Consider the following 24,318-nt stretch of genomic DNA (forward strand, 5'->3'; position numbering starts at 1 on the left):
TTTACCTTGTATGTATGATACAATGCCTCTTGGTCCGCATCCACGTAATTTTCATGTCTTCCTTAGAGATCTTCATATTGCTTGCTAAAATAATGCTAAAATTACAAGCAGCTAGAAAAACTAGGGCAGTGATTACTGAATATATGTCCCAAAAATGGAGACATCAAGCTGTTTAACATCTTTCAGCTGCAAGTATAAGAGTTCTTGCCTTGATCTTACAACCTCTAGTCACAAGAATATTTCCAAAAGTTATCTGGCGATGCTGCCCCAGCAAAACTCTCCCTTCTGCAGGGTACATCTGTAGTCTAAATTTTATTCTTCTGTAGAATAAATAAAAAAAAGAAATCTTCTATAATAACAACTAACAAGATCTCTTTGCTTTTCTAGCCCTCCTTTACTTACAAAGCTCTGGAATGTAAACTAGATGAAGATGGCATTGTGCTACATGGATACCTGCTGCTTCTTCAAAGAACTCATAACAGGAAGTCACAGTGCAAGTCACTGGGGTCAGCTGTTTTGTTCAGACAATTACACTGACTATCACTAACTTCAATATCCTGACTTTCCTTCCTAAACATTTTGACTGCCATGCAAAAGGAAGGAGATTATAAGAAGTATGGCATAACTAATTGCCTCCTGTTGGAAGACAGTTGTGATACATGTTGTGCAAACTGTAAGTATTCTTGGGCCCAAAACCAAGTCTGTTTACTATGCATGTAAGGCATCCATAATAAAAATTTACTGCTGTCTAACCTGGGCTTGCAGTTACTAGAAACACTTACTTGAACAAACATGTCAAGTTCACCAGCAAGAGTTTCTTTAGTAGAATTTAATAAAAGAGTATTAAGAAAAAAATGAGTCTCTAAAAATACAATAGCAAGATTTAAAAATGTCTTACATACACGTGTTGGAAGAAGAGGGAAAGAGAAATTTCTGCTAAACAGTATTGCCAGCTACTAACAGAAAGTTTCATTAAAGAGTTTCATAGTGCTATAGCATGTGTAGACATTTCAGTTATCAAGCAAGTTCAGTGACACAGACAAGAAGCCTTAAAATTCAAGCGAGGTGGTTTTAGTTTAATCTCTGACACATAAGAGGATATTTACCTTCAGAAGTTCACATGAAAAGGTAGTTTATTTTTAACATATGGGACTAAGAAACATATAGTACAGTTTTGTGTTCAAACCAAAGCAAGCAACAAAGCATGGTTATTTGAACTTTGTCCAAAACAAGAATAATTGGACTCTACTGATTTGGTTGAAAAAGTGAAACATCATACCGACTTGTATTACCATAGATGGAGATTAAATTAACTTTATGAAATAACTTTGGTCACCTTGGCAGAGAATACTAAGGTTTGAGAAAAAATCTGTAAGATCCTTGCACCCAAAGGACAAGTAAGGAGACTCTTTTTGCAGTGCAGCCTCTCTCTGGCAGTTACAGATCTGCACGTTGTGTAGGAACGCTTAAAACACAGACTTTAAATACCACAACGAACATAGACACTGCAACCCTGGGAGTGAGTTACAACTTTCAAGTCTGTCCTTCAAGATGCAGTGAAATCTAGAATGTAAGCCCCAGTTGGAAACTAGAAAAACCCCCACACCTCTTCTGTCTCACTGATTTCAAGTGAAGGTTGAAGTGTTCTTTCGCAGTCAGATCCTGAAACAGATCTTTTGAACTACCATGTGGGTTCCCCACCCTTGGATTAAGCCCTTGATTGGAGGCAAAACAAGGAAGAGACGGAAGTGGTAACACACATTGACAGGGGACTAAGACACAGGAGAGTAAACAGGAGAGAACAGCAGTGAACAAATGTCCATCAACCCTCTTTATGAATTTTTATTTACTAAAATGTTCCTTAAAGAGTTTCAGCATTAACACTGTTACTTGTTATCAATAATTGACTCTGTATGTGGAAAGTAATTAGACCTCTTTGAGATTATTGCACAAAAACCTGGAAGCAAACAATTAATAACCCTTTGAAATGCACATATAGATCAGTTTCTGAAATTGAGTTACAGAATGTTTCTAAAGTACAAAATATATTGTTAAAGAATAGAAATGAAATACAATTACTTTTATTTGAATCAAGTCCAGCAAGAAAATATTTTAAAATGGCAAATACCCCAGCACTTCCTGAATGCATCCATAATCTAGCTATTTTATCATGGGTGTTATCATATTTCCACTCCGTCCCCAAAATGTATAATCTTGACAAGAAATTCAAAATAGGTAAAATATAACAAAATGCATTCTCTTTTAATATATATTCCCATCTTGGTATTTAATGCTTAACCTATAAATAGACAGTCTCTGACACAAGCATGATTTGTAAGTGCGTTATTGTGCTGTTTTAAGATTAAAATATTTCACATGAATAAATCCAAAGCAGTTCATTCTTCTATTTCATTAAGTATCAAAACTGGAATTTGCATTTTATCAGTTTGTGAGTATATGCTGATGACTACTTCAATATATATGTAATTCACAAAAAGTATTGCTCATCTGAGTGCTAGGTAAATACTATATACAGATACCCAAAGAGAAATGTCATGTAGTGCTACTGTTAATAAAAGTTTTTAAGTAGTACAAAAATTTTCAATAATTTATATCCTGATTTTTTTATGTGTGTGCTACCAGGAAAAAATTACAGGAGAGTTAAAAAAAAAATAATCAAAATACAAAATACATATCCCAGTTACTCTCTGCTAAAGGAACAAAACCATCTATTTTTTAGACAGATACAAAGTATTGCATTTAATTAAGATATTCTAGTAATTACAATTTTAATTTAATAAAGGAATATGGAGGCAGCATGTGGTAGATTTAAGTTCTTACAATCTGTTAAAGTAATACACAATTGAAAATTAATGATGTGATCTAGAATTCTTAGGTTGTTTCCAATCTGTAATTTCAGCATAGTGCTACATATTGTTCAGTCTTGAGGCTAAAATCAAGAATCTTTGATTCTCTTTCTATCATAAGCAAAGCTCATATGCATCTTTTCTTAAACCTTTTTAGCAGCATAGTCAGCTTTATAAAGAGGAAAAGGCAAAATATTACCATAATTTACATATGCTAATAATCTTTCCAAGGCATCAAAAGACACAGCTCGAAATCCTTATAACTGCTGACAAAAATATATTAACATACACTTGCATTTACACTTTCAAAAATTTGTAGTTAGTGTAAAGTTGGCCTATTAAGCAGTAAAGTGCAAAATATTTGGTATAATATCTACTGATTAGCTTTTGCTTCTGTGGAATACAAAGGATTAAGTCTGGCTCTTCCATTAACAGCTATGGTGTTTGATGGAGGACCAACCTGGAGGCAGGAGAGAGAAAAAAAAAAAGAGAAAAAAATATTAAAGAAATATTAGCCTAACTTTCCATATTTTTCTCTCTACAGTATGTTACACAGTATTACTTCAAGGAAACAGAAATACTGTTACTTCAGTTAGCATTTTTCTCACTGCAGTCAATGACCTCCTATATGATTTCCGTAAAAAGCATATATGCTACAGAAGTGGAAATATAAGACATTACTTAAAAACATATTTTATTAAAAACATATTTTTTCCTATCTAAAAATTCCATGTATAACTACTCAAAACATGAATAATTTTTATTCCTTCTCCAGACCCAGTTGCAAAGAAATACTTGAAAAACATCACTAAACTAAACACTTTTTATTAACTATTGAATAGAGCTGATTTCTTTCTAATACTCCTTTATACCATGGTAATGTTTCTTTTATCAAGAGCAAACCATATCTTTTATGATAGACAGCAAAGGCCTGACTTTCAGTGGAGCTATATAAACCAATGATTCCAACTGGAGTTAATGGGAGCTGTGGAGGCTCCGCAGCCATGAGAACCACATACCAAAGCACAGTTTACTAAACACAATGAAAACATTCTCAAGAGAAAAAATGGTTAAAAAGAAACCTCACTTGACCCATTTTAGGTTAGTAATTACTGAGGGCCCTATTGAACAGGAAAGACCAACAACACAAAAGGCCACAGATCTCAGCACTGCATACTCACAACATATTAAGTAAAACAGAGGGTGAAAAAAAAATTAAGGAATTTGTCTAGTGGTGCCAAGATTTTATTTTTAATGATTCTCACACAGAGAGAAGCAAGCACCTGACAGACCTCTCTCACAATTCAAGTGGATCAGATTATCACTCCTTTTCCTGACTGCACTACAATACTGGAAGATACGAGGTGAATGCATTTTAAAAGTCCTTTCAATACTAAAAATCACTTTTGTGTGAAAAGGAGTTACTGATACAAAAGGTTTCATTCCTCTATCCTCCTACTGCCAGTTCTCCATGTTAAACATAAAATGAGACCATGTTTTTGTTAAATTTGCCATAGGCCAAGAAACTTCTTACTGCTGTCAGACATACCTGTACCACAGCATATGTGCTCTGGGTGAGAGTGAGAAGAACAGCATGTACAATTTTATGTTTGGCAAAACTTCAGTGAGTTCTTCATTACATTTTCTTTGTGTTCCAGGGGTTTTTTTGAGGCCTGTTTCAGGTTTCTGTGCTGCAGACTGCTCTTCTTTATGGTTACAGCTTCTTCATTATTATAATTTCTCCTTAAAAAGTACAGCCCTCTCCTCACCCCAGCCCCAACACATAGTACATTGACAAAGGACATATCCCACCCATAGAAGAGAAAGGGAGGGGAAAACTGACTTCAGTTACCATTTCTCTCCCTTTCCACAAGCCATTCTTGTACCTACACTGATAAAGGCTATATGAGTCAAATTTACAAGAAGGACATTTGTATTAAAAAAGAATGAATAACTAGGTAATGAAGCTTTTCCTTGTTTTCTTTCTAGTAGAAATAGTTTTCTTGAATTTTGAAAAGTACATTATGGATTTTATTTTTTAAAACAGTTACAAGCAACTGGGCCAACTGCCATGCCTATGCATATTTCCCATAGAATCATAGAGCAAAGGTGACACACTACGAAAAATGAATAAAGTTCTGTATTATTCAGAATGTAATTATGCATTGGAGGAAAAAAAAGCCTTGATGAAAATACATGCAAATGAAATCCAAACAGTATTTCTGGTAGAACAGACAGATTTGACCTCTAACTGATTCCGAACAATACAGCATTTTCTTAAATCTTATATTGTTTTTAAAGTGGCTGTAGTTAGTGACATGTAGTTAGAAGTAATACTACTTGTATTATGTACCATTTTTACTGACTAGAGATCAAAAACTACTTGAGTATGCCTGTAACTTTTCCAGGAAACTCAATCTTCCTGTTCAGTGTAGAAATCATGGGGGGCCTATAAGCCTCAGAGAGGCTGTTGCACCACTACACTGAAACAAAACCTTATGTATGAAATGTTCCAACATCTGACCATCCACTGAAAGAATTTGACCTTTGAGGGTATCAAAGACTTCCATAAAACAAACAAAAAAAAATTCCCTTGTATCTACCCACCGCGCATCATTTGTTTCTTTCAAGTTTCAAGCAGAAAAGGGAAGAGAAAAAAACTACGGAATTTCTTTAACCTTCTGCAATGGGAAATTATTTCTTAATACAGAATGCAAAATACTAATGTAAGATCGAGAAAAGTTTGTTTGAGACTATGATTGTCTGGTTGCAAATTTAAAACAGTACAGATTTTTAAAGTGTGCAATGCTTTATCCAATGAGACATTTATAGGTTAATTTTAGGAAAGAGAAAAGAAAAATTAAGCCCCAGTTTTAACCAGAGGGGGTGGGGGAAGATGGTCCTACAAGGACTGTTGACAAAACATTGAGAAATGTCTTAGTAATGATGCCAAACAGCAGCAGGAGGCTTGAAGAACATTTAAGAATTATCTGATAAAGTCTAATAAATAGGAAAATAGTCTTCAGAGCTCTGTGTTATCTGCCTGCAAAAGATTGCAGCCACTTCATGTCTAGAGTGAAGCTGCTTAGCAGTTTTCTAAAGCCATACACTCTCAAACATAAGTCAGATATTATGAAAGATATGCCTAATTGATAACCTAGAGAATTGCTTCATTTCAGAAAGATTTGATTACATTTGTACTATTTGAAAATATAGCTTTGTGTGTGCATTCACCAGTTTATTCTGGAAAATTGACCCCTCTTCCTCACCTCCTTTCCCATTGTTAAGAGACCTCCTGGTAGCACTTTGTGCCAAAGCTAACTGCTTTTAGTGTCAGGCATTAGTATGGCAATTTTGGAGGAAGTACCATGAATTCATTGTTATGGATGCAGTGATGAAAACTCACCCTTTTCAATTTGGCAGCAGCTTCTCCAGAGCGGATTGCAGCCAGCAAGCTCTGGTGGATCTGTTCTGGGTCAGAGCGCGGGAACGTCATCGCGGTTTGTCTCTTAGTGACAGGGGGTGGGTGGTCAGTGGAAGCACCTGACTGCGCCTGACTCTTCTGCTCACTATTCACATTGCTGTCTTTCTATAAAGGGACGAAGTGGGAGGAAAAAGAAACCAAAAAATTTTAATCTGAATTAGTTATAAATGGAAAACTGAGTCAACCTGGCACAAGGTGGCATAGCAAACTGCTGCCGTTCTAGTGTTTGGTTGATTCAAGATTTCAGAGACCAGCCACATTCCCACTGGAATAGTTTCTCCCTCAAATAATTATGCCAGCAAAATTTTATGCCTCCGTTCAAGTGTGTTTGTGGCATGATCACTTGAAGCCAAACTAATCACACCACTTAGAATTAAGTTTAAGAAATTAACACACAGAACCATAAGGAACAAATCATAAGCACTCCAAGCGTAATAATAGGTATACACAGGATAAATGACTATTTAATTTACAGTTCTTTAAAGCAGGGGATGCTGATTATGATAAGAAATAAATATTTCAAATCATCTGAATTATATTGTTCTCATTTTTAACATTCTCTGTATTCATGTACTTCATTATAATGCTGTGCTACTGCTGAACACCACTGGGTGTTTTCACTGTACAAATACAGCCCTTTCTGACCAGGAAGTGGTTCACAGACAAGCTTTTAGAGTGGTTGCACTAGATGGCAGTGGATCAACAGTCAACCAGTATTAGAAATAAAGTTTACCTTGTCCATTAGACTATTTTGTGGCCCCACTGTTAAGGTCTGTAAGGAAGGGCTTTTCACTTGAGGCATGGAGGTAGCTGAGGAGAATTCAGCTGCCAAAGTGGCAGAGGAGAGTTCAACAGGAAATTCCTCTCTAGGTGCCTGGTAAGTGATTGTACGCGTCTTATTGAATGATTGCGACCTTTTGACTGCAGAGGAGACAGCAAGAGCAAAAGGGGATGGTCTTGAACTGGAGTATGGCTTTGGAACTGCAAAAGTTCTTAGAGTTTTTAGGTTCAGTGGTGCTGGAGGACAGGGGGGATAAATTAAAGGTTTATTGCTTTTAACAGGAGAAGTGGAGGATTCAATGTTTTTTCCATCATCAACTTTTTCTTCATCTGCTGGAGGAGAGGAAATACTTGTTTTATGTAAAGCCAAAGAAGTCAGATCAGGTGATGAGATTTTTTTCCCCATCTCTGTATTCTTAGCTTCATTTTGAATTGAATTAGGAGCACAAATGGTACTTCTGGCAACTGCAGATGTCACATAATGACCTGAAGCTCTTCGTTGCATCTGCAGATAAAAAGAACTAGGCTTTGTTGTAGGACTTAATGCATTTGACTTGTCCTGAGTCTCAGAAGAAGCATTTGTATTATCCAGGCTTAGCATCAGTGGGACACGCTGCTTGAAAGACTCCTTTTCCATCTGGTTGCTCTCAGTAGTAATCTCAGCTCCAGAGGTCACAGTATGTTCAGAAATGCTGTTCACTCTCTGCAGCAGATCATTCGCTGCTGCAGCTTCATTTTGTGAGCCAACCTGTAAATGACCCACACTTTTTGACAGATGAGGAATTTCAGCTTGCACTATGAATTCTTTGGGGTCTTCATGCTTCAGAGAATCTTCCAAAGTAGATACCTCTTGATCCTTATGATCTGATGGAACTTCTGGTTCCCAGCTCTTCATTATTTCTAAGAATTTTGGAGGCACTATTTTATAAGTAGTCATGCCAATTTTTGGTATGTAATCCCTTGTAATTTCATTAGCAGGCTTGGGTTTAGGTCTGGTGTCCTGTCTATAAAAAGGGTGACCTTTTACAGAAAAGTCATCTGGAGTTTTTGCAGTTGTTTCTGGTAAAACAAAATTACTGCCATTTATACAGACGTGACTCTGGTCTTTTATGGGAATTATATTTCCATGGGTAACTTCTTGTGTCTCAAGATTTTGTTCTACTGACGTGTCTTCATCCCCTTGCTGTGTTCCATGCATCACTTGAAGAAGGGGGTTGTTTGTATCTGTGTTATGTTGAGAGACCAGTTCTCCGAATGTGGATGATTCAACACCCTGAGGAACAATAATTTCTTTCCGAGTAGACCTTCCCAAATTGCTATCCGAAGGACCTGTCTGGATTGCAACATCCTGAGTTTTTACTGTATCCAAGCTGCTTTGATTTGTTTTGTCATCTTGCTTTTCTGACATCAGTTGAGGATAATTCCTATGACTTACAGAGATGTCATTTTTACATGCCTGGAAGTTTGATAGTCTGTCAACTTCGAGCTTGTTATTTTCTGTAAAATCTACTGGTTTAATTTCAGCTGTCTGAAGTTCTTTCCCTTCTTCTTTTGTTGGAAGGAGTTTTGTATCGCTGTGATCTTTAAGTTAAAGAAAGATTCCAAAATTAATACAAATGCCAAAAAGATTCAATCTTCCTCCTTACATCAAGAAGCTCTGCATCTAATGTATTTAACTACAATGACTGGCTTCTCACTGACATTAAAAATTTCCTTAACACTTACTTTTAAAAGTTATTTAAAGATATAAGTATATTTGACTAATATTGCCAAATAGTAGTATTCTAATTCAGGTATTCTTCCTTAATAAACAGGCTACTGGTGCAATGCATTGACTTAATAGAAAAAACTATTCTAGAATCATTTAAAAAGTGCTAATGAATTTCAGTTGATTATATAGGCATTGGTGACTCAAGAGCTCAAGGACTATTCAATATCAATTTAGATACAGCCTTTATTTGGTTCCACACATTTGTGGCTTCTGTTCTTTAGTTTTAATGTCACATCTTATTTGTCAACTTCGCCTTATGTATTTGTACATGGAAACAACTGAAAAACATATGGACAAGAGCAATTTTTCAAAACTATTTTTCCTACTCTTTAGTTGGCCTGATAATTCAATTTTCTACCCCTGGACTAAACACGTGATCGTCTCCAAAACATGTGAATATTTGAGTCAAATTGTTTTAAACAGAATATTGGGAAAAATTAAAGTCTTCAGGAATAATCATTTGAAGTGGTTATTTTGTGGGGGGAAAAAAAGTCCTCATTTCAAGTATGTTATAAAATGGAGGATAAAATTTATATCACATATAAACAGGACTCATGCAGTGTTGTTATGATTTATAAACAGAGGTGTACTGAGTATAAAAGACTACGGAAGGCCTAATATATAAATCTGAAAATCAGTGTCACAAAAGGGTAAAATAAATCAGTCAGGTCACTAAATCCACAGAAAAATTTATGATCCATTAGATGCACAGGATGTCGTCATTTCATTTCAGATCAGCGTGTCACTTTCTTCTATTTGTGCTTAAAAATATTTGCATTTTCATGCAGAAAACTCACACTAATTTCATAAGCAAAGACCAAATGATGGTCTCTTCTTCTCTGCTGGGGTATGGTACCCATGGCACCCCATAGCAGGATAACCTTTGTGTCCAGCCTTCCCTCTCCTTGGCACTGTCCCACCCGTCCCACCCTACAACAGCATAACACAGCTTTGACTACTGCTATAACAAAAATATACCAAAAATACCTGCTCCCCAAAAAAATCCCTGCATCCAATTCTTGCCACCTCATCTCAAAGAGAATACACCAAAGCTAGAGAAAGTGTAAAGAAAATAATCTGATGATAACAATTCAAGAGTTGACTGTATTGTCATTTCTTCAAAGGAATAGAAAAGGTCTCTTCAACCTTGCTTTGAAGTATTAAAAACGAGTGGGAACTACTCACCATTGGTTTTATTTTGATCTAAAATTTTAAGCTTCTTGTCTTTTTCAACTCCAGCATCCTCACTGCTTATCTTAGTCTGTAGTCCTCTGCAAAGCACAACAGTACATTAAATATGCTGGTATCATTCATTTCAGTAAACACGAGAAACAATGCAAGAGAACTGGCAATATTCTCCAAATACAGATGGACAAAACAGAATTGCTCTGCCAAACACTGGAATACTCGACAGAATAGATTATTTTATTTTTTATAAAACAAGAGGAAATGCTGCCATGATATTCTACCAAAATGACAAGCAGCTCCACTTGCTTCTGTGTAAGCAGATGATCAGTTTTCCTTTCTCTTCTCCCCCTCCTTTTGCTTACATGTGCAGTTTGAACAAGCCCCTTTCCAGTAACAACTCCTTTTCAGTGAAGCCACAATGGTTTTTCACTCATATAACAACATTAGTGTGAAGTGCTCTGACATCCCCCACATCTAAAACGTGCCCTTGATTTTGTCCAACACCACAATACACAGGAAGCTGCATGAGATGCTGACTGTGTATGAACACATGAACTGTGCAGTACAGACTTTTCAAAATAGTCCCTTTCCAGAAATACTTGGAGAACAGCGAAGAAACATCCACCAAACATATTACTTGCATACTAAATATTTTGCAAATGCATATAGTATCTGTTCCCCTCAGATCATGGGGGACAAGGGAACTGCACAAATGTTGAATAAGGGGAGGTGGTGGGGGTGGGGATATTAAGTCCTTGGCTTAAAAAGGTAAATGAAAAAGGCAAAAATACTTAAAATTTCTCTACACAAAGTTATTAGAACTTCCAACTTCCATCTTTGCACTTTCTGTAGTTAGAAATACTGGCATTATGAAGATTCCAATTCATTTGCCACATCAAACGCATTAGTTGTCAGAAACCAGTGCCTTGAGCTGACACATCTGCTTTGAATCATTTAAAATGATAAATTTCTCAATAACCATCCATGCACATGCTGCTTAAAGTACCAGATATACTGTAAATGTCCAATAAACCACTGAACGGGAGTGTATGCCCTCAAAATTATTGTTGGAAGAAAGTTAAAGCTTGGCCCAGCACTCTGTACTCTTGCTTATCTTCATTCCTTTTAACAGAGCTGAGGGACTGAGCTACAACTATTAGCAACAGGCTGAATTGGTCTTTTAATAGAAAAAAATATAATCAAAAACCACCAAACCCAAAAGCCACAAAGCACCACAGAGTATCATTACAGAAATTAGTGGTTTTGACTGGAATATTACACATATTTCCCTGCTTTGATCAAAGAAAGTATATCTGAAAGTAACTAGATCTTATATAAAAGATCTGAATTATCAAAAGTTTTCCAGAAATGTAATGTCAGAGAAACCCTAGTTCACATTTTGGAGTCCCTGTGATATTTCAGGAAACAACTGCCAAACTCTAAATCTGGAGCACAGTACAGGCTTAATGATACCAGGATTATAAGGCATGAAAGGCTACTGCAAATTCATCAATGGGGTGGGTAAGAAACATCCCCTGGACAACTACCCAAACTGGCCCAATAACAAAGGTCTGACAAGTTCAAGACAACTTATTAGATCCCCATAGAGGAGACACACCTAAGCAACTGGGACAATATTTGTCAGGACAGAGCATCAAAGATTTTTGCAAAGTCACATTTGGCCTTGGACTGACGAAAAAGTCCCTACAGATACAAGTCAAAGCTCTCCTTACTGCCTTGAAAGTTCTTCACTACTAGGGCAGTCACATTTTGGCTTCAGTACAATAATTGAAATAGTTCTTTCAATTTAATTTGGGAACAGTAGCCAGTTTAGTTGCCCCAGGGAACAGAGAAACAGTGAATTACATTAACACAATGGGACTTCTCTGGACAATCAACATTTATTTCAAGCAGGCACTAACTCATGTTGGGAACCTGCTGAGTCAGGTACTTTAACAAACATGCTGAAGGGCAAAGGTATAGCATCAACAGAAGGGGAAAAGAGCGGTTAAGGAAACTAATGTGTTTATTCTTTAAAAAAGCAGAATTAACTTGTTTTCCTGAGAGCAAATGGATTGAGACAGGTCAAGACAACATATAAGGAAAAGAAAAAATAAAAATTAAAGCCAAAAAAGATGCAAGCAATAGATAACCATGCCCCAAAAACCAGAAATGGCTGATCTACCCGTTTTTCCCCATCTGTAAGAAAGAATTTGTGTATTTTTATTTAAGTAATCAATCCCATTTTTTTTCGCAGCATACTGCTGTAATAAATAGAGTATTTTAGAGCTGGGTTCAGCTTTTCTGGGGTCCAGCTGTTTGAGTAGTAAGGAAAGGGAGGCTTAAACAGAATAGCCTACAGAACACTTCATTGTCATTTTTGTTGAAAAGCTTCATGAATTACTGTGCACAGAAGAGTGCTGCAATGAAAGCTAAGCATATTAAAGCTCATCCCTCTCACAATTCTCTATTCTGTGCTCCACAATAAAACAGCACTGCGTTTTATTTGCCTCCCCCATCGCCTCCCCAATGCTCCTTTCTTTGTCACAAAACGTACTTACTTGCCATCTGTGCTCATATTTTCTTGTTTTTCTTCCTTGAAGCTTTGTGAGTTGTCTAAGGAAACACTGCCAGGAACAGGAGTTGATGGAGCAGGATCATTTTTTTCATTTTCCAGTGGTACCTCAGCAGAGCTGAAGGCTACAGTAACCTCTCCTGTCCTGAGAGAGGTATTGGTACTTTCACTCTTCTCTCGCTGTTGCACACTTATCTCGTCCCTTTCATCAATTTCTTCCAGGTTGTGTTCTGAGCTCCGTACACCTACACTCAAAAAAGAAAACAAAAAAAAGCAAAAAAAACCCAAAACCCAACAAAACCCCAAACAGCCCACAGCTCTCAATGCAGGGCATAGATACAAAAGGACTGTTGAAGGCAGCCTAATTAGTTTGAAGAGGGAAAATTGACTTTTTTCATAATTCAGGTAAGATAAAAAAAAAAAGAAGGAGGGGAAAAAAAGAAGAAAAAAAAAGAGAGACCCATTCAGACTTTCAACTTCACAGTATTCTCTGGCTCTTTCCAATTTTCTCTTTTTACACATCTGGTTTTGCATCTGTAACTATTGTATAACATTTTCCTTGCTTAACCCAAGTACTGGATTAAGATACATGAAAATATATTTAACATTCTCATAATCCCAAATTTCATGGGGGCAGACAGTTTCATTTCCCCAGATTTCTTGTACTTCTATTACCTCTCCAGTGAGTTTTAAAACACATAGTTTCTCTATAATAGAGTAGGAATGTTGAAGAACTAAAGAGCAACCCAAATATCAGTGTTGCCCATGGTTTGAACAAGTTTCATCGTCACTATCAAAAATTTCCCATAACCATCCTAAGTGTATTAAAACATAGTTGGAAGTGTCTTGTGCAGCGTCTCATGTTACAGTAGGAAAAAAAATTCATAGAAAAGTGTTAATCCATAAAAATACTGACATTTTGCAGCCAGAGCACAGTTAAACGAAAAGGTTTAGTTACTGGATTAGGACACACGTAAATCAGCGTACTTGAAGTTGGACTAATAAATGCACCTATTTTGATTTCCGGAAGGATTAACCATCACTAGCTTTACTTGCCTGCCAGCAATGTATTCCTGTCACAAGATGATGATTCACATTTATCAAATATTAGCAAGTACACCATTCAGTAAACCTCTTGGCTTTTAAACTTGCATTCTATATACAAAGATAGTAATTCCATCCATATAGTGCAATATGGTGCTGTGGAAGACTAACGGGAACAACTGAGTGTGTTTTGCCTGACCTGTCAGCTTTGGGTGCACTGATACTTGTCAGGTACAGGCTTTGCACTTGGGCAGTTATGTTTCAAACTTTTCTAAGTAGTATCAGTAAATTTCCAAGTGTGAACCAAGCCAACGATCGAAACAAAAAGCAAGGAATACTGGAAAGTCGCACATCCCAGAGTACAAAAAAATCTTAGACTGACTTTTTTTTGTAGTGGCTAAGATCCCAGTACTTCTTGAGAAGTACACTGTTATAGAAAAGTAATAAGAGGACAGTCTATATTGAAGAAAGGCTCAGTACAGAACAGAAACTTTGATTTTCCCAATAGGGTCATTAATTAAGAGGTCAGTAATACCAAAGTTACTCATTCACTGTTGCAGAGCAACTACAAAAGCCAAACACTTCACCATTTAATTCTTGGTATTATATTGCGTTTTTGTAATAATGCTTTGTAGTTACACATTAAGCAATGTGATCAACATGCGCCATAGTGCTGAATGCAGAGGTGATTTAGATCCCCAGGGAAAGAAAGGCAGGACTGTAAAGTGGTGCACGTGAGCTCCTTCCATGTGGTTTCAACACAGATACATACAAATATGCCACACTGGTATTACAGGGACTCCTAAGAATTTACTAGTCACGAGGGCCTTTTCTCCCTCTTACCTGCTGACAACCCCTTTCATCTCCACCTAGGGAAAAGTCATACCCAGCAGTCTCATACTTAAGGAGATCATTTTATTGATGGCAGCATCACTTTATGTGTGCAGCAATAAATATATATATATCAGAATGCACAACAAAGCATAAGAGAAGGTGAGCAAACATCAAACCTGCTGAGACTATTCCACAGCCCATAACTGGCTCTCAGGAATACTGTCTCCTTCGCTGGTGAGAACTATTATGCCATGGGCCTGAGCCATCACCACCCACAGGAACAAAGACTATAATTTTCAGTCTAAATACTCTATGGAAACCTGAATTATACAAACAAAGCACAGCCAGGACTTTTGACAAGAGAAATGGAAGCATTCTCAAGTTGCTATGGCTTTGTGCCCAGGCACTGTTGTCATCTCTCTGCTGCTTTCCCTCTGGAGAGGAGTGTAACAAAGGCTCAGTTGTATCTATACTCATGGGATGGAAACTTTGCTTGGGTTGGTAGGAGACATTCCTGACATTCCTACTATATGAAATTCTGTTCTTTGCTGTGCTAGAAACACTTCCAAGCTTTGGAGTGGACTAACCTGACCTACAAATGGATAATACCAAACAAAACCAACCCTCACACTTTTTCCAAAGTGCTCTACTTCATTTGCCGGTATTAGATCAGCCTGGTTTGCTAGTGGGTTTTCATCTATTACTGGATCTCATTCCAGGCCTGGGTCACCACTGCTGCAGCAGAATAAAGTCTGAATGCATTTGATACACAAATAACATTTAACCACCATCCTTCACATACATCATGCAGTTAATTCCCCCAGGGGAGCAGTTCAGATTTTGACTTGTTTCCAAACCCTCAGCTTTTATATGCAACATATCGCTAGGAAGAACTTACAGCAATACTGGTTACACACTGTTGCCTTATTGCTTATACACTCTATATGTAGTTTCATATGCAATATATATTGCATTTGTATCTGCATATAGTTTGTCCTCTCTCAACGTTTGTCATTGGGTTTTAATTAGCCCTAAAACAACATTGTTAAAGCCTCCACTGTGACACTGACAATATACCTGATGAGATGACTGACATACCAACTGCAAGTCTCCTTTGAGTAGTAAGAACACTCTTTGCCTTGCAGAGAACAGGCTGCTGCTGCTCTGTGAGCTGTTATGCTCATAAGCACCGAAGCCGGAAAGCCTGACTACATCATGCAAATCTGCTCTTGACTCTATAGCCCTTAACAAGGTTCTTAAGAGATACTGTAACCAATAGGATTATAGCAAGGGATTTGTTTGATGGAAAGTTATTTAAAAATCTGTAATTTCAAAATATTTTTTAACACCATTTTCCCTTCTTCCCTGGAAAAAAAAAAAAGACTAAGCATGAATTAAATTTTGGGAAGGGGAACAAAAGTCATAATGGAGAAAGAGAACTGTTGTTTATAATCCCAAATGTTCTAATTAATTATCTGTCAAGGTTTATTCTAGTAGATGTGTGCCTTCAAACTATTTTTGTCAAGATACAGGCTTTTTACACCATGGGAAAGCTGTCATTTCACAACAGCCTATTCCATATTATATAGCTTCACTTAATGTATATGTGTCTAAATAGTGCATAGTTAATAGACACCAAACTGAATATCTGTAATGGTTCATTTTAGGGCAGAAGGTAATACTGTATTTGCAGCTTAGTTTTTTTTTTTTGCTTATTTGCAGAAGTAGCAATGGATAAGAGAACTACTTTGGAATGCCAGTCACAGCCAAACAAAAGCTCACAATGCTTCCCAGAAGCCCAACAATTAAAGCAATATTAATCCAAATGGAAGGAACTGCAGGCTTTTTGTAAAGTTAAAATTATGTCCAACTTGACAATTAAAGAGATATTGAACTACTTTATCCATTTAAAACAATATGCAACTGTGTATAATTTTCAGACCAGGCACGGGACAAGTGTACTGCAGCTGATTGTGCCACAGGTTAATATGGCTTTTACAGCAGGAGGGGCTTTGCTAAAAGGACCCTTTATACATAGGCCTCAGGACAGTTTCAGAGATGCCACCAGAGAGCAGCAGTATCCCATGATAAAAAGAAAAAAGAGGCAATGAAACTGTGCTATGTGACTTGTATCTACATTTAAAAAAACTGCACTACGTTAAGTGTTCAGCAAAGGCCTTTGCATGAAGACAGCAGGAGAACTAGAGAATGACGCCTATCACTAACTGCAGAGGTAAATCCTAGGGCTCAACACAGACTGCTTAAGCCCAGTGAAGATAACTACATTTTTCTATTTCTTTCCATTACAGCTTAAATTGGAATATTTAATTACAGAACTCGAATGCCTCAAGTAGATGTTCCTAAATCTACGGAAAAACAAACAGCCATTACTATGAAGGTCAGGGCTGTTTATTTACATAGCACTGGAACATTACAGTGACAGGAACTGCAGAAATTCTAGCACAGATTTATAATCTTAAGGTAGAAAAAAGTACAAGAAAACCAAAAAACTTAATTTTAAATCACAGTATGATAACCTTGCTTATCGTCTTAGACCCATTGCATGTAGATAAACAGTTTCCAACACAGAAAATTAAGAAATAATAAACATAATAAACATAACTCACTTAGAATTGATTACTCTCCTTCATCTGCTACAACTAGGAAAAGGAAAGGTTACAGCTTCATTACATCTTCAGCCTCAGACTGCACAGTATAGGTTCATACTCTCACATATTACGTTATCTATTCTTTCTATTTAATGTCTTTTCTGACAATTTAAATAAATTGCCCTAAACACAAACCAAGTCCAACTTTACTGATTACTGATCTTCATTTTTTATCCTTTGCCAGAGACCTAGCATCCTAGCAGGTGACTTTTTCAGCTTTTGTGGTACATTTGTGTTTTCTTGGTCCAACCAATTTGACTGGTACACTGGTATCCTGAATAAAACAGCTGGAGAACTAGCACAGAAACTGAGTGTTTAGCCTCATATAATGCCAGTGGCACTCTACAGGCTTAGCATTTATAGATTTCATTCTTAGTGTAATGCACTGAAGAGTGATTTTTCCAAACTGCACTGGTACTGATTATTCTAAAAGTTTTTAAAAATTTTAGAAGACTTTTAGATGCTGTACCCAGTACCTGAACCCTACAGTCTGGTGCTTACAAACAAAAGTACTTCACAGCACAAACTGCCTAAATTAAAAAAGCATTATGTTCAGCAGCTAAATAATTGTATTTTAAACAGCTATACTTTATCACATTTTTTCCATAACACCCAACAAATAATGTATGAACAGTTATTTATGCATTCAGTTTATATTTAAAACTTATGTTTTCAAAGGCTGTTCAGATGACAACCAAAAGGTGGGTGCAGATTTGCTCCTGCCCCAGGTTACACAGGTCAAGGGCAGCATAAGGCAGGGTTCTAAAACCAAGACTGGGCTTTAGCTTTTGGAAGATTTGTTATGAGGTACAAAAAAATCATATAAATTATGTCTAGTTCTTCTCTACAACTTGTGAGGGAGGTGGAAAAACAGGGATAATGTTTAGTTTATTAAATGTAAAGCACAGATACCAGTACAAAATATATTGTATGTGTTTCTGTAGACATTAAAAGTAAAACATCTTTATTTTAGAAAGCCATATTTGTACTTCAAGGGAAAAGTTAATTGATCTGAAGAATTAAAATTAGTTCTATTCTTATTACACATCTGCACTATAGTAATTTATTGCTATGAATTATCATAACTTGCTATGAAGTAGATTTTGTCAATGTTTTTGGAAAAAGAACCAACCTGTTTCAGGCTGCATTTCGGTGGTTCTTCCTTCCACTTGAGTGGAGGCCGATTCTGTTGTCTCCATTACTGCAAAAAGTGAAGCAACGACCTCTTTTTATTTCCTCTCAATTTCTGCACCAACAAAAGTTCTAGATAAATGGTTAGATTATGGTCTTACAGACTACTGAGTTCTTCAAGAAATACATCTTCTTTTAAGCAACTATTGCACAATGTCACATTTTCCAGATATTTTAATCTCAACTCTTTGGTATTTTTGAACCAGAGAATTGAATTTTTGATCAAACAGAAGAATCACAAAAAAAAATATAAAACTTATCTCTAAGATTTTTCTTGTCAGTCCATTTCCTGTTATACCCTCTCTGACACAGAGAAGCTAATCTTTTCTCCCCACCCCAAGCAGTCCATCTGAACAACACAAACACAATTCTATACTTAACCGAACTATAATTAATTTGACATTGTCTGTGTTTTCCTGATCTGCGTGCTCTAAATACCTGCCTTTCTCACACTTGTGGGAAAATAACAGAAGACTGGTGAGGAGGACTGTAAACACGCTCAAGTGATTTGCAGCAGGGGTGCAAAAAACCACATATATGATACTAATTGTTGTTTAGTCTTGTGTGTTTGGCAAGCAGAACACCTGCGTTTAGATAACACAGGCCTGCGATAGATTCACAAGGCACCTTATCGAACATGCTGGAGATCCCTGCCCTGCTGTGGGAAAGATCAAAGCACAGTGGTTGGTAAACTCCTCCTGTGCAAACCCCTGACACAGAGGGAAAACAGTAGGTTTGTCAGTCCCCTCGCACAGACCGAGCTCTGCGTCCCTGCTCGGGTGCCTCTGCCCAGGTGTGGCTTTGAGGTTTCCCCTGTTGGTGAGGAAACAAAAATTAATTTACCCTTTACATCTGCAGTTCTGTGGTTGCTCCTGTGTCCTTCCTGTGCCAGTTCACCCACACTACGTGAGCCAGTCCCATAAACCAGCTCCTTACCACATGAAGAGGTTTGGCACTCATATTTTAACTTGAAATTCTTGTCTCCTAAGGTGGCATTGCTTTAATGTTTAGCCAAACAGCTATACTTTCTGTTGCCTTCCAATTAAACAGCAAAAAAGATTACCAGGCTCATTACTGCTTTCACTTTGATCTTCTGGTGCTCTGGAGGGTGGTGAGGGCGCCTTGCGCTTCATCCTCCTTAGAGAGGAGTTCACGGAAGCAGTGTCACTGAGCGGCAGGGAACCTTTCCGTACTAATCCTGGAGGGGCCTGGGAAGGGAGACAGGGGAGGAAGATTATTAGCAATCAATGAAAAACAGCAAAATAGCTTTAGTAATTATTCTCCAGAAGTATTTATAATATACATTTGGGAAAGAGAGAATATATATCTATTATCAAACGTATTTTGTTTTTCATCTTAATTCCTCCAAGGAGTTGTTTAAAAAAAAAAAATATTTTCTACAGTAATTGAATATATTCACAGAGGTGCAACATAGATCAGTGAAAGAAAATCAGTTGTTACATTTAGTATAAATGAGAACTTGAATTCTTTTATGCCCATAGGCTATTCTACAAATCCAAAAAAATTCTTTTCTAAAAGTAGCTAAAATCATTGTAGAAAGTAGCTTCACCTACACCCCACTGCAATGACAGAATGCAATGTTTCCTTCTCCATTCCTTCAACAGCAGTCCTAACTGGGCTGTATACTCAATTATTAGAAATTTATTTCCCTCTTTGAAATACTTGAACTTTCATAGAAATTTTTGGAATGCCCAATTTCAAAACTCATATTGGGAAGTACAACCGTCTTATAATACTTATCAAAGTTAAATTTTAATAAGTTGCAAAACAATAATTATAGTACCTACTGATGTTGTAGTGTAGTAATGTCCTCTCTATTGTAGCAAAAGTAAAAAAGTTCTTAATTCATAAATAATCAAAACCATTAAAAACGGACAAAGGATACCTGTTAAAGACCTTATATTTTTATGATATAGCAGCCCAACTGCATATTAAGTTGTTTTAAAAACACATTCTGTCTCAAAGACAGTGGTTGTAAATTTGTTTGCCATTCTTAATTGCAATTTGCCTTATGCTGAAGAAACCTTCTATATCCACATCTATTACAATGACAATGTTCAGGATTCCCAGCAATAAAGGAATGCATTTTGCACTAGACACAGCTGTCTTTTTCTGTAGTAATTCTAATCTCAATCACTTTCTACTCAACAATATGATAAAATTCAGCAGTAACACTCATTTCTGGCTAGAAGGATCCACACAGCTACTGGATGGGGTTTCATCTTCAGAGAATTTCTCTGTGCTTCAATTAACTAGCCCACTTCACAAAGCACAATATCGAGGAACAGAGATGGTATAAAAACACCTACAAATTCTTGTTTCACTGGCAATCCTTTTGAAAGCATCACAGACAAGAGAACTGTTGACAGTGTTAATTTCCATGGAATAAGATGCTAATATTTAGAAAGCTACCACTGAACAAATACATATCCTACAGTAAGCAGGATATTAAAGAGCAAAAGCTAGAGTATTTGATTGTACACAATCAAATCTATAAAGAAAATTATTCACAAGAGAAAAGATACTGGCACAAGATGTCTGTCAGGCAGTGTTTGGCAGCTCCTGTTAGATCTCAATAGAATACTTGAATGAATAAACTGGAATGATGAAAACTATCCTCTGAGCCACCCTGGGCACGCTCGGTCATTTGATTTGTCCCATCTTGATACCAGGTATGAGAGATCCATAGATATTTTACTGCACTGTAAGGAGCAACACTGTCCACAACATTCGCACAATTCCTCCAGATATCACTCCAAAAAAAACAATCACTTGCCAAAGCAAGCAACTCAAACCTTTTACAGCAAAGCAGAATCAGGGCTTTAAAGAGAAAAAAGACAAAGCACAAGGTGAAATGTTCTTTTAAGAACACCAGAGGATAGGGACATACTTTACTCCTAATTAAAAATACTTGCATGCTTGAATAGTCTTTAAACAAGTCAGTTTCTTGATTAAAATGTCACACAACAAAAATCACTTTACACTTTTATAGTTTCGTATTCACAGTTCCCAAATAGTTCTTAAAAAGGAAAAACAATTAATATTCAGCCTTTGAATTTATTCAGGAGATGATGTCAAATACAATATCATTTCCCCAAATGAGGGGTTTTTTTTTGCTAAGGTACTTCCTCCTTGCGTTTGGGCAGTTCTATTTGTCTCCTCTCTGGTAGCTGCTGGCTGCAGCCCCTCTGTTCTGCACAAAGACACGTTTCTCTGCTCAAAGGTCTCACCCTCGTCTGCTTCACACAGGCTCCCTCAGCTGACTCGGTTGGCTCAGAGCTCTGCGCACACTCGCTCAGCCAAACAGATGTCACCAGAGTTCCCTTCTGCACAGAATGAGTGTGTGTGGGGGGGGGAGGGAATAATGTTCTCAGCATAAGAGCACAAATGCTACTAGAAGATTTTTATAAGCCTTTCTACTGCCCTTTGCATCCAAAGAAACAAACGACTTGCAAAGAGAGATTTCAAGAAAGAACTAAATGTTCCAGTTGAGGTTCGAGTGCTGAACAGATTTTCTCAGGAATTATTCAACATATGAATATTAAGAGCTTTCAAATCCTAACAAAGGCTGTAATGTGAAAATAGTACTTTAAGCAGATGGAAAAAAATTAAAATAATGTTATTAAGACATATCTGACAAAGTTGTGGAATATATACATCTGGGTATTCATGTGTCATACCAACTGCCAATGATAACCAATGCTTTATCAGTTACATTTAAATTAAAATTCTTTTTAGAATCATTAAACTAATTAACTATGCTTGTGCAGAAACACCAGTGAACACTGTCATAACTTCCACAACATATGCCAGAGTTCTACTTTTAACACTGTACACCCTCCTCATCCTGGAACAAGCAAGGGTGAATATGAAACTTTTTAGTCTCAAATATGTACAGACAAATTTGGCACCAAATGCCACACTACCCCAAGCAGAGACTTGTACATATCAGTGCTTCCCAAGTTCTAGCCTCTCTAAGCAGTGGCAGACGTGGTGCCTTGCCCTTCTTAGCAATTCAAAAAACAAGTAAAGGTATTTAAGCCATAATAATTTTGCAGCTGGAATGGAAGAAAACGTAAGTATTTGGGAAAGAATATAGGAGTAGCAGAGCATTTCAGTGTGCTGGAAACCTTACCTCACATACCACCAGTACCTACCTCTTTTGCTCCATACATATCTTAGTTTAACAGAGGACATACAGGCAACTGTATCATGTAGGGATATCAAAGCACATTGCTAGCCATATTGCTAGTATTTCTTTCTCCCCTTTGTACAAGTATGCAGGCAAATGGATGTCCAAGGTGCAAGAGCAAAAAAATGTATTTGCTCCTACATTGAGTGTATTCATGCTCTCAGTTTCTATTACATGACTTAAGCTTCCCAAAATAATTAAGCTTAGACAAAGTACTACAGAGGAAGTAATATACCTCTGATCTATTGGAAAGAAAGTACATACAGAATTTATTTGGAGCAACTCAGCTGGTGATATTCTGTCCAAACACACGATATTACTATTATCACCTAGGATTTATCTGCATCCTTGCTGGTACAGAGGCAAATACAATAAAGGGACAAGGTTATGTATTTGATGTACTGAAAAGTGGATGCATGCAACATTCAACCACCAATTCTGAAACATCTCAGAATAATAGCAAATGATTCTCATGCAAACTTCAGTACAGGTAGTCCTGAGCATTGTCTTCTCTGAGGTAGCCCTGACTCTACTCAAAACCTCCCTGATGTCCATCGTACTCACTGCATCACTGCCCAACTTTTCCTTTAAAGGGTTGACCATGAAGTTGAAGGCAAGAAAGGTTCTGGCTTAATTTTTCAAGCATGGAACTCATCCCTCCCAGAAATCCTAACTAAGCTATTCTGTGACAGTGGCTAAAAAAAATCTTTTCAGAAGTACTTTATTGTTTAGCTGGTTCCCATCCTTTCCCTATTCTCCCATCGTCTCCCTTCCCTTTCTTTTCCAATGGGTAGACTGGAGATTTAAATTTTTTTAGGGTTAGGGTTGTGTAAATGGACCACTCTTGTGCTGCAGAAAGGTCTCTGGAAATGTCTCAGCACTCTTTCAAGGAGCAGCTTTATTCTCCAAGGAAGTATCTTATAGGATCCCTCTCAAGAGTTCCCTTAACAAGTTGAGCAATATGTACCATTCAGTCCAAATTCATTAATTAGATGATATTTACTGGAAAGTGGATACTAAAAGACAAAATATTTTATTTGAATTAATTCAAAACACAGAGCACATTTAAATCCCAAGCTCTGTGTTTTCTGATAAATCACTGTGCAATCAAGTCAGAATGAAACAGAAGTCACCTTAGAAGTCTTTGGCATGCATTTCCTAAGGGGGCTGCACAAAGTAGTACAAAACAGAAAATCTGCACAAAAATATAATTTGTTCTGTCCTCTCTTTGTGAGCTATTCAACTTCAGCCAAATCACTTCAGATGAGTAAGAAATGTCAGTACAAAATAATAAATCTAAGCAATTTTTTGAGTGACAGTCAAGCAGTCATACGTTACTTTCAGACATAATAGGATATTAATCATTTAAAACATGTTGACATTAATAAATTATTTTCAAAAAATTTGAATTCAATTAAAAGACAAACATAGTGAGGTAAAAAAAGATCATTATTTTATTCTCTCCCCCAGGTTCCTTTTATTAAAATTCAGAAAGAAACCTTTGTCTTCTTCAAATGATAAATGATAAAGCTTTTCAGCAAGACACAATACACAAAGACAGAACTTCTGTTAAACAGTGCTCTCTTGTGGTTCTGTGCATCAGTGAAAGACTAAATCATTGTATAAAGATAAAGGAAGTCACAGTCTGAAATTTGTCTCCAAGTCTAACTCAAAATTAATCCCTCAGACTTGTATTTTAGTT

The 24,318-nt window shown here is 36.8% G+C and overlaps 1 protein-coding gene across 3 annotated transcripts in view; it reads right to left on the reverse strand.

Annotated features, from left to right (window-relative positions):
* Positions 1-2,732: 2,732 nt before the first annotated feature.
* The window catches only part of COBLL1 (cordon-bleu WH2 repeat protein like 1), a 52,819-nt gene continuing 31,233 nt past the window's right edge, over positions 2,733-24,318 (reverse strand). For all 3 annotated transcript variants that reach the window (XM_018072647.2, XM_018072648.2, XM_018072646.2), the window contains 7 exons: positions 19,467-19,611; positions 18,345-18,413; positions 12,652-12,910; positions 10,088-10,173; positions 7,085-8,712; positions 6,274-6,456; positions 2,733-3,327 (listed from right to left, as the gene is read on the reverse strand). In XM_018072647.2, coding sequence (XP_017928136.1) covers positions 3,241-3,327; positions 6,274-6,456; positions 7,085-8,712; positions 10,088-10,173; positions 12,652-12,910; positions 18,345-18,413; positions 19,467-19,611 — 2,457 coding nt within the window. In that variant the 3' untranslated portion in view covers positions 2,733-3,240. The remainder of the gene's footprint in view (positions 3,328-6,273; positions 6,457-7,084; positions 8,713-10,087; positions 10,174-12,651; positions 12,911-18,344; positions 18,414-19,466; positions 19,612-24,318) is intronic.

Source organism: Manacus vitellinus, unplaced genomic scaffold (genome assembly GCF_001715985.3).
Source record: "Manacus vitellinus isolate BGI_N305 unplaced genomic scaffold, ASM171598v3 scaffold_22_pilon, whole genome shotgun sequence".
Lineage (NCBI taxonomy): Eukaryota > Metazoa > Chordata > Aves > Passeriformes > Pipridae > Manacus > Manacus vitellinus.